The following is an 11,529-nucleotide window of genomic DNA, read 5'->3' on the forward strand; positions in this document are numbered from 1 at the left end:
TAGCCAGGATGGTCTCGATTGCCTGACCTCGTGATCCACCCGTCTCGGCCTCCCAAAGTGCTGGGATTACAGGCTTGAGCCACTGCGCCCGGCATGTGTGTGTGTTTTTTAGTAGGGACGGGGTTTCACTGTGTTAGCCAGGATGGTCTGGATCTCCTGACGTCATGATCCGCCCGTCTCGGCCTCCCAAAGTGCTGGGATTAAGTGAGCCACCGCGCCCGGCCAGCCCTGTTGATTTTAACATGCATCCTGATCTGAGATGTTAAAATGTGACAGTCTTGGAATCAATTAAACATATTTCAATGTTATAAGCACTATAACAGCTGTAGTGATAAGGCACTGTCCTAATGAAAACAGCCCTGACTACCCCAACCTGGGCAAACGAGGGGACATTTCATAGATCAACAATAGCTAGTATGTACTTGAAGTTCTTTACACAAAATAATTCCTTTAGTCCTTACATCTCTATGATTAGGTGTAAGGCATTTGAAAAATGAGAAGACAGAGGTAAGGCAGAGCAGTGATTTGCCCAGGGTTAGGCAGCTTGAGAGTGATGGAGCGAGGATGTAACTCCTGAACAATCTAGCTTGAGTCCATACTCAGGCTCTGCAAGATGCCTTAAGAATGAATTCATGCCAGGCGCAGTGGCTCACACCTGTAATCCCAGCACTTTGGGAGGCCAAGGCAGGCGGATCACCTGAGGTCAGGAGTTCAAGACCAACCTGACCAATATAGTGAAACCCCGTCTCTACTAAAAATACAAAAATTAGGCTGCCTGTAGTCCCAGCTACTCGGTAGGCTGAGACAGGAGAATCGCTTGAACCCGGGAGCTGGAGGTTGCAGTGAGCCGAGATGGTGCCAGTGCACTCCAGCCTGAGCAACAGAGGAAGACTCCATCTAAAAAAAAATAATAATAATAATTATTCACTGGGCAGGTAAGGGAGAGGTCTTCCAAACAGAGGGAACAGCTCATACAAAAGCATGGAAACACAAAAAGACATGTTTTGGGAAGTGAGCTTACTGTGGTGGAATCATAAGGAACGTAACAACTAGATCCAGCTGGGACTAAACATTTTTTTTTGAGACGGAGCCTCACTCTGTCTCCAGGCTGGAGTGCAGTGGCGTGATCTCAGCTCACTGTAACCTCCGCCTCCTGGGTTCAAGCAATTCTCCTGCCTCAGCCTCCCGAGCAGTTGGGACTACAGGCGCGCAACACCACGCCCAGCTAATTTTTGTATTTTTAGTAGAGACGGGGTTTCACCACGTTGGCCGGGATGGTTTTGATCTCTTGACCTCATGATCTGCCTCTCCCAAAGTGTTGGGATTACAGGCGTGAACCACCACGCCTAGCCTATTAAACAGTTTTGGTTTTTTTCTGGAGATGAAGTCTTGCTCTTGTCCCCCAGGCTGGAGTGCAATGGCGTGATCTCAGCTCACTGCAACCTCTGGCTCCCAGGTTCAAGTGATTCTCCTACCTCAGCCTCCCTAATAGCTGGGATTACAGGCACCCACCACCATGCCTGGCTTATTTTTTGTGTTTTTAGTAGAGACTGAGTTTCACCGTCTTGACCAGGCTGGTCTCGAACTCCTGACCTCAGGTGATCCACCTGCCTCGGCCTCCCAAAATGCTGGGATTACAGGCATGAGCCACCATGTGTGGCCAGTTTTATGTATTCTTTAGACCAGTGGTTTCCAAAACTAAAGTTTTCTCTAAAGCTATGGACCTTCTCCCCCAGAGAATTGTACGCAGAATGCCAATATATAAACAAGGCAAAAGTGAGTTATTCTCGAACTGAAAAGTACCAAGGGCACTACAATTTGGCCATCTTTTGGGGTTGCACAGAGAAGTCTGAGGACTACTAAAAAGCCTATTACCTCGAGTATGAGCTCTAAGCCAACAGCAAATCCTAGCTCTATCACTAAGTTGGAAACTTTGGACAAATTACTTAAGCTCTGTGGCTCAGCACCCTCACATGAAACATGAGATTAGTAATACTCCCATATCCATAGGGTTGCAAGGAATGAACTAGTAAGCCACTTTCCCACAATTCCATGACTATACATTGACTAGACGTCTTCTTCCCCTTTAACTCTTACTCATCCTTTAAACCCGTTTCCCTTCTTCCTGAAGTTTCCCGACAGGTAACCCTCCTGTTTTCACAGCACCTGTTACTTCATACTATTGCTGTAGCAGTTTCCCCTCTGAGTTGGGGAATGTATCCTTTCTGTCTTTGGCCTATGTAGAAAATTAAAAGTGGGAATGCTGTCAATGCAAGTGCTGGGGCAACTGTAGACAGACATGTACTGGCCCTTGAGAAGTCAGTATGTGGGTTAGAAGGTGGCAGAAAACAAAGGACTGGCTGTCTAGGTGAAAGAAGCGGCAGGAACACAGGCACAGAGATGTGAGTTGGTCAGGTTAGAGTAGTGCTATCACTGCAAGCCACAGATGTCATTTTAAATGTTCTGGTAGCTCTATTAAAAAAAAGAAAGAGGTGAAATTAACTTCAATGCATTTTATTTAACCCAACACATATTTCAACATGTAATCAGTTATCAAATATTGACGTATTTTACATTCTTTGTGTGCTGTCTTAGAAATCGGCTGTGTATTTTACACTTACATCACATCTCAATTGAGACTAGTCATATTTCAGATGAGTCATCCGTGACTGGTGGCTTCGGTACTAGTAGTCCAGGGCTAGAGGAAAATGTTCATATGGAAGAGTAACAGAGGTTCAAGTTGGAGGTAGGGGTCAAACTAGAGGGGGTCTGAATGCCACTAAATAAAGTGGAAAGCCTTTGAAGGATTGTGAGTTGACTGGAAAGTTAATCTAATGGTTAACACAGGATTAAGAGAGACCATCCTTAATGCCACTGTAGCGATCCTTTCTTCATTTCATTGAGGCTGCTGCACTCTGTCACAGTTTATCACTGGTGGTGCAGACTGCTTTTCCAAGCAGGCACTTTTGTGCCTTACCAACAGGTCTGGTATGTAGTGAGGACTGAGAAATCAGACAGCAGTATGCAGATGCTTCCCTCTTTAGACGACACACTCTTAGGCATGGCTGGGCACTAAAAAAGGTCCTTTGACAATGTTGGTGAAAGCTGAGATTCAGCCAGAGTATCAAACAGTGCAGGCTGATGTGCCACAGGTACAATGTCAAGTATGACTCAGAGGACAAATTATCTAGATCCTTTTCATAATAGCATTTACCCCAACTGGACTCCTTAGTATTCTTTAAAATGAGGTAAAGTCACTCTCCCTTTAAAAGATACCAACTTCACCTGTTCCTCTCTTCCCAACCCCCTCCTGCTTCCTTAAGGATCCATGCCAGCTAGCAGGTAAACCAGGGACTGACTTGCTGACATCTTCCTTACCTTATTCCTCAGGTATATATCCTAGGTAGGGACAATTTACAGAATGCATCGCAGCCTGGTTTTGTAAGAATAAGAAAGTTATCTGAGGGCTCCCAAGGGTCTCCTGTGCATAGCATCTTCATCTTCCAACTTAGAACTAAACAAATTCAGTCTTTTTGTGTAATGAAAAAAGGATGCGCTGGGTGCAGTGGCTCACACCTGTGATCCCAGCACTTTGGGAGACCAAGGCGGGAGGATTGCTTGAGCCCAGGAACAAGACCAGCCTGGGCAACATAGTGAGACCCTGTCTCTATAAAAAAAATGAATAAGAAAAAAGGATGCAGGAAATTAACAACTAGGATAGCCAACACCCTCACTAAAGCATCACTTTCCACATGATGTTAAGGTAAGTACCAAGTAGAAATATCTCTGACTTTAAGGAGCTTTGGACACAAAAACTTTTCCTTAAGCCATTTATTTTCTAAACAGGACTTCCACTAGTTGTGTAACTCTCCTAGAATTCTAGCCAATATTTAATAATTGTTGCCATACTTTAAGTAGTATATTATTAAAAACTACCAGTTATCTTAAACTTGCACATGGAGGGAGAGGTATATGAAACTCTCAGTTCACTAACTAGACCAAAATCCTCCTCAATGACACTAAGGTTGTAATACTAAAAAGTCCCCATCACCCTCCCAGGAGTCTATTAAGCTGTGGTTAACAACAAGATTCCTTTTAGGTCACCATTTTCAAAAGCACTGTCACTTTTTTTCCAAGACTAACCTCTTTGAACCTCTGTTTTGTAACCTAACATATAAATACTGCTATGAAGATTAAACAATGAACAAAAAAGTGTTTTATAAATAAGAGTGGACAATGTCAGGTTTTTATTGTTTGGCTCATTAGAAATGTTCTTGGCCATCTCGTGCAGGAACAGCTGGAGGAAATGGAAGAACGCCAGAGGCAGTTAAGAAGTGGGGTGCAAGTCCAGCAACAGAAGAACAAAGAGATGGAACAGCTAAGGCTCAGTCTTGCTGAAGAGCTCTCTACTTATAAGTCAGTTTCCGCTGCTACACAAATCTCATCTAACACTGGCTGAGGGGATGGTGGAAGGGCTTAGGGAAAATTTTACTTCAGAGTCAAAAACAAAAGGATTTGGGAAATGATTTTCAAATTGTGCTTATCCACAAACACATGGAAAATGGCTCTCTTTTTTTAAAGGGCTGTGCTACCCAAGAGCCTGGAACAGGCTGATGCTCCCACTTCTCAGGCAGGTGGAATGGAGACACAGTCTCAAGGTGATCTTTGTGGAGAGAAGAGTGGTGTTGCATTGTTACGGCTTTCCTAACAATACTAATTAATGTCTTAAAAACAACAGGCCGGGCGGGGTGGCTCATGCCTGTAATCTTAGGACTTTGGGAGGCCGAGGTGGGCAGATCATGAGGTCAGGAGTTCAAGACCAGCCTGGCCAAAATGGTGAAACCCTGTCTCTACTAAAATACTAACAAAACTTGGCATAGTGGTGGGCACCTATAATCCCAGCTACTCAGGAGGCCAAGGCAGGAGAATCGTTTGAACCGGGAGGCAGAGGTTGCAGTGAGTCAAGATCACAATACTGCATTCCAGCCTGGACAACAGAAGTGAGATTCTATCTCAAAAAACAAAGACCCAAAAACCAAAAACAACAACAAAAAAACCCTTAAGTGTGTACCTAATGACAAGGGGATAACCCAAACCTCCAAAATGCCTGGGTCAGGCATTCAGAGTTCATTTGGAATGTTTCAGTTTCTAGCAGGACTCAAAATATGCCCTGATTATCACCACGAATTCTGTGGCATCTAGGCTTTGGGTATCTTGTTTCCTCACCTTACCCTACCCACCTGCTATTCTCAGTTTTCCTTACAATAGCAAAGAAGGCAGTTGTGCTATCAAAAATAATAAACATATCTATCCATTAATTTCCTTATTTAATATTCAAAAGCTGTGGTTTTGGGTAGAAGCAGAGATGTTCATATTACACAGACTTACCTTTTTTTTGAGATGGAATCTTGCTCTATTGCCAGGCTGGATTCAGTGGCGTGACCTCTGCCTCCCGGGTTCAAGTGATTCCCCTACCTCAGCCTCCCAAGTAGCTGGGATTACAGGAACGCACCACCACGCCTGGCTAGTTTTTTGTATTATAGTAGAGACGGGGTTTCACCATGTTGGCCAAGATGGTCTTGATCTCCTGACCTTGTGATGCACTCGCCTCGGCCTCCTAAAGTGCTAGATTATAGGTGTGAGCCACCATGCCTGGCCTACACAGACTTACTTTTAGACACTGACAAAACTGAAGGCATCTTTCTGACCAATCACCTATTCAGGATCCCTGCCCAAATGTTTTACTAGTATATTCTCATAAAAGTTCTAGAGTCCCTGAAAGAAACTAAGGATAAAAGTCCGTGTCAAGTTGTATATTATACAGATGCCTATATATTTTATTCATTTCCTAAACTTACATCAAATTCACAAGTAACTTTCTTTCTTTCTTTTTTTTTTTTTTTTTGAGACGGAGTCTCGCTCTGTCACCCAGGCTGGAGTGCAGTGGCCGGATCTCAGCTCACTGCAAGCTCCGCCTCCCGGGTTCACGCCATTCTCCTGCCTCAGCCTCCCGAGTAGCTGGGACTACAGGCACCAGCCACCTTGCCCGGCTAGCTTTTTGTATTTTTCAGTAGAGACGGGGTTTCACCGTGTTAGCCAGGATGGTCTTGAACTCCTGACCTCGTGATCCGCCCGTCTCGGCCTCCCAAAGTGCTGGGATTACAGGCTTGAGCCACCGCGCCCGGCTCGTAACTTTCTTTTTCTTTTTTTTTTTTTTTGAGACAGAGTCTCACTCCACCCAGGCTGGATGGAGTGCAGTGGCTTGGTCTCGGCTCACTATAACCTCCACCTCCTGAGTAGCTGGGACTAGAGGTGCGTGCCACCACGGCCGGCTAATTTTTGTATTTTTAGTAGAGACGGGGTTTCACCATCTTGGCCAGGCTGGTCTTGAACTCCTGACCTCATGATCCACCTGCCTCAGCCTCTCAAAGTGCTGGGATGACTGGCATGAACCACTGTGCCTGGCCCACAAGTTTTTCTAATTTTCTAGGATCTTACTATTATTTTTTAAAATTTATTTTTAGTAGAGATGGGGGGGTCTTGCTATGTTGCGCAGGCTGGAGTAGTGGCACGATCTTGGCTCACTGCAACTCTTGTCTCTTGGGTTCAAGCAATACTCCTGCCTCAGCCTGCTAAGCAGCTGGGATTACAGGCATGAGCCACCACACCCAGCCTTGAGGATTTTCTTAAACTGTGTTTGAATCCACATGACTGATAATATGCTTAATGTTCGTGAAATTATAACGTTGCAATTCAAGTCAATGATCTGCTAACTATCTTCGTGTGGATCAGATTAAAAGTACAATCTGGAAAAGACAATGACTAATCCAAAGAAATGAAACTAAAGAATTTCAGCCATTATAATTATACCTGTGAGAAGTTAACGTACCAGAGAAAACGTTTATCCCTCCCGTCACCATCACATAGGTTACCATTCACTCTATTTCACAAACAGGAGGCATCCAAATATTTGCTAGGGGAAAGTCATCCCTGATCATCCATAAATCACACTGTAACCTCTCCTCAACAAAGTCTGCAGTAACTAAACCTCAGAAAGTTCATTGTTACAAACTTTTTCTTTTTCTTTCAACCTTACAGGGGCTGTTTAGAAATATATGACCAAATCTGTAACCCAGAAACAGCAAAAAACTTCTTAGCAAAGGATCACTAGTACCCTTTGGACGTACTCTTCCAAACAGACAAGAGTGCCAGGAACTTGGCAAGCATTTCATCCTGTGGAAGTTGCAAATACCGGCTGACCTGCTTAAAAAGATTGTTGAGTTCGCTGGAGGCAGAACACCAGTCAACTCTTTGCTGGATTCTATTTCATCTGCTGTTGATACTGATCTTAACACACCACGGAAAGGAAAAATGAGCCTCCTATCTTCCAGCAGCAACCCTCACACATGCACTGAGTAAAGGATGAATGTATGGACGCATCTTGGAGTATTTTAAAGAATGTATCTTGCCTTGTGTTGACCCAAACCAAAAACATTTTTGAGGGTCACATGTGGGGTCAAAAAAATAGCCAATTTCCATTACATGGATTTACAATTTCCATTCTTTTGTGCCATGAGTGTTAGAATTTAAATGAATACTTTTACAAAGTTTACTTTTTGCTAAAGGATATGCTGACCCATATTGTCTACTGTTAAAATTGTGTCAAGTTAATTTTCACTATACTCTAAAACAACTAGACTTGAAGAAAAGAAATCAATCGAGATTTGAATCTAATGGTTAACGCTATTCAGATTTTCCCAAGGATCTTACCTCATGCAAGTGGTTTTGGGTCAGAATGATCTACTCAGTTAAAAAACAACAACAAAAAACTAAGTGGAAAAAAACAGGCATTTTATCTGGTTATTGCATCTGGTGATAGAGGCTTTCAAAGCCTATTATTTCTAACCTCTAAGTAAAGGCCCCAGTGAAAAACATACTGGGGAGACAAAACCTCTCTCTGAGAAAAGGTTCAAGAACCTTTTCCAAATTTAAATTTTGCCTTAAATTCTCTCTAGCACACTGCCTTTGACACTCTTGAAAGTCCATGTAGTTCTCTAGAGATCGACTTCAAAGAAACGTTACCTTATCAAAGACTAATCTGTGCCACCTCTGATTCAGTGTTTTATGTCTTTCACTTTCCCTGTCAAGGAGTAAAGCTCTTTTCTACAGCTCTGGGACTATTATATTTAATTCTGCTCTTGATAGTCAAAGACCATGGAAAACAACTGTCATCTGAAGGACTCTTCTAGAAGCCAGAGACTGGTGTTTGATGGATGTTTTATACTAAATAAAACCCATCAGCATGGGGTTATGTAGAAAAGCAATTTATTCCATTTTAAGCACTTACACAGTTAGTCATGGAGAGTAACAGGCCTGCTGGTGAAACAGGTCACCCAAAATGGAGATGGCATCAAACTAGTGGTCAAGGACTAACTCCTAAAAAAAAGCAACTCTTATCAAGGATTAATTTAATTTTTAAAACAAATACAAGTTATTGATTCACTCTTCTCAACTTGACAGTCTGCCTGTGGTGTAACTGTCAGGTAAAAACATACATCTTTACAACTTGGTGGTCCCAAGTTAAAAAAAACAACAACAACAAAAAACACACCATTTCACAGACAGGAAAGAAACAACATGAAAACAGCTCAAGAAATATACTAACGAGCAAAAATGTATGAATATATGGGGAAAGAGGAACATGTAGTTTTGACTTAACTGAGGAAACCAAGAGGAAACTGGTCTACATATGAAAATGTGCATCCTGGAAAGTCAGGTGTCAAGATTTTCGAGTAGGAATCTATATGACTTGAATCTCCCCTATATCCTGAATAAAAGTGACATCTTTCAGTATTTATACTTCATGGCTCAGACACCTACCTCATTTGGCTCTATTCCTTACTCACTCTAGCCTTTACTTAAATGAGTCTGAAAAACTTGGGGATATATAGCATAAGAAGAAAAATAATCACACATAATATTCCCCCTTCTGTAGCTACTTTAGACCTGGGTTACTAGAAAATTCCTGAAGAAAATTTCAACGTTAAGTCTGTGGCTTTGCTGAATCAAGCCCCCCAACTAATATTTAGAAAACACCCACTGTTTGGGCTGATAGCATTATTGGTGGTACCTATTATATAGAGGGATAGCTGAACAAAGTCTGTCTCAAAACCAGTGTTAAATCACTCTCAGGGTTGAGAAGAAAAAAGGGGAGTCTAAAATCACAAGAAGTAAAGACATATCTAAGACCCTTGTCCTTCTGGATCCACGCTTCCTTCAGGGTCTTCATCATTATAAATGTTCTCTGCCTGCCCAAAAACAAGAAAAAGAATTTAGTAAACATGAAGACTTCTTCTAAAACTCAAGGTTTCAACAACAGATTAAGCCAGGAAACCAGACAGTAAATACTTGATAGCTTTTGGGCCACATAGTCTGTGTTAAATAACTATTCACTCTGTTGGATGAAAGCATCCGGAGACAACCTATAATGGGTAATGAAGTATTAATGAGCATGACCACGTTCTAGTAAAAACAGGCAGCTGGTCCACAGGCCCCTGATTAGGACATTCCCACAAAACTGAAGTGTGGATACTATTTGTCTTGATAGCCAACATTCTTGAGTTCTTCAACCAGCATTATTATTTTTCTTTCCTTTTGAGACAGAGTCTTGCTCTGTCTCCCAGGCTGGAGTGCAGCGGCACCATCTCGGCTCACTGCAACCTCCGCCTCCCAGGTTCAAGCAATTCTCTTGCCTCAGCCTCCCAAGTAGCTAGGATTACAGGCACATGCCACTATGCCTGGCTAATTTTTGTATTTTTAGTAGAGATGGTGTTTCACCATGTTGGCCAGACTGGTCTCGAATTCCTGATCTCAGGTGATCTGCCTGCCTCGGCCTCCCAAAGTTCTAGGATTACAGGCGTGAGCCACTGTGGCTGGCCTAACCAGACATTATTAATAGCCCAAAAGTAAAAACAATCCAAATATTCATCAGCTAATGACATGGATACATGATATATCCAATCCATATGATGGAATATTATTTGGCAATAAAAAAGTCAGTGAGGCCAGGTGCAGTGGCTTATGCCTGTAATCCCAGCACTTAGGAAGCCAAGGCAGATGGATCACTTGAGGTCATGAGTTTGAGATCAGCCTGACCAACATGGCGAAACTGCATCTCTACTACAAATACAAAAATCAGCCAGGTGTGGGGGGTGCACACCTGTGGTCCCAGCTACTTGGGAGGCTGAGGCACGAGAACTGATTGAACCTGGGAGGTGGTGGTTGTAGTGAGCCAAGATTGCACCACTGCACTCCAGCCTGGGTGGCAAAGTGGGACTGTGTGCCAAGAAAAAAAAAAAAAAGTCAGTTTATGATTTTATTTATATAAGGTGTCCAGGCCAGGTGTGGTGGCTCACGCCTGTAATCCCAGCACTTTGGGAGGTCAAGGCGGGCATATCACCTGAGGTCAGGAGTTCAAGACCAGCCTGGTCAAAATGGTGAAACCTCTGTCTCTACTAAAAATATAAAAATTAGCCGGGCATAGTGACAGGTGCCTGTAATCCCAGCTATCTGGGAGGCTAAGGCATAAGGCAGGAGAATTGTTGAACCCAGGAGGAGGAGGTTGCAGTGAGCCGAGATCACTGCACTGCAGCCTGGGGGTGAGACTTCGTCTAAAAAAAAGGTTTACAAAACAGGCAAATCCACAGCTTCTTGGCTGCCTAGGGCTGGGGGACTATGAGTGTGGGGCAAAAGAGAGATCAGACTGTTACTGTGTCTATATAGAAAGAAGCAGACATAAGAGGCGCCATGTTGTTCTGTATTTGAGATGCTGTTGATCTGTGACCCTACCCCCAACCTTGTCCTTGCAAGAGACATGTGCTGTGGAGACTCAAGGTTTAAAGGATTTTGGGCTGTGCAGGGTGTGCTTTGTTAAACAAGTGCCTGAAGGCATTATGGTTGAGAAAAGTCATCACCACTCTCTTAATCTCAAGTACCCAGGTACACGTACACTGCCAAAGGTCGCAGGGACCTTTGCCTAGGAAACCTAGGTATTGTCCAAGGTTTTTCCCCATGTGATAGTCTGAAATATGGCCTTGTGGGAAGGGAAAGACCTGATCGTCCCCAGCCTGACACCTGTGAAGGGTCTGTGCTGAGGAGGACTAGTATAAGAGGAAAGAAGGCCTCTTGGCAGTTCAGATAGAGAAAAGCATCTGTCTCCTGCCTGTCCCTGGGAAATGGAACATCATGGTGTAAAACCCAATTGTATGTTCTGTTTACTGAGAAAGGAGAAAACCGCCTTGGGGCTGAAGGTGGGGCGTGCAAGCGGCAATGCTGCTCTTTATGCACTAAAAAGGTTTATGGAGATGTTTGCATACGCATATCAAGGCATAGCACTTTTCCTTAAACTTATTCATGTCACAGAGATCTTTACTCATGTCTTTTTTTTTTCTTTTTTTTTTTTTGAGACGGAGTCTCGCTCTGTTGCCCAGGCTGGAGTGCAGTGGCCGGATCTCAGCTCACTGCAAACTC

General features: G+C 43.3%; 2 protein-coding genes across 2 annotated transcripts in view; one reads left to right on the forward strand and one right to left on the reverse strand.

Moving 5' to 3' along the window:
• SYNC (syncoilin, intermediate filament protein) overlaps nt 1–8,859 on the forward strand; it is a 19,881-nt gene extending 11,022 nt beyond the window's left edge. The window contains exons 3-5 of the mRNA XM_011955411.1: nt 4,292–4,416; nt 4,582–4,658; nt 7,099–8,859. Coding sequence (XP_011810801.1) covers nt 4,292–4,416; nt 4,582–4,658; nt 7,099–7,109 — 213 coding nt within the window. The 3' untranslated portion in view covers nt 7,110–8,859. The remainder of the gene's footprint in view (nt 1–4,291; nt 4,417–4,581; nt 4,659–7,098) is intronic.
• Nucleotides 2,499–11,529, reverse strand: part of RBBP4 (retinoblastoma binding protein 4) — a 40,498-nt gene continuing 31,467 nt past the window's right edge. Inside the window, exons 12-13 of the mRNA XM_011955410.1 lie at nt 6,290–9,308; nt 2,499–6,007 (exon numbers count right to left, since the gene is read on the reverse strand). Coding sequence (XP_011810800.1) covers nt 9,243–9,308 — 66 coding nt within the window. The 3' untranslated portion in view covers nt 2,499–6,007; nt 6,290–9,242. The remainder of the gene's footprint in view (nt 6,008–6,289; nt 9,309–11,529) is intronic.

The sequence above is a fragment of the Colobus angolensis genome, unplaced genomic scaffold (genome assembly GCF_000951035.1).
Source record: "Colobus angolensis palliatus isolate OR3802 unplaced genomic scaffold, Cang.pa_1.0 Scaffold4, whole genome shotgun sequence".
Taxonomy (NCBI): Eukaryota; Metazoa; Chordata; class Mammalia; order Primates; family Cercopithecidae; genus Colobus; species Colobus angolensis.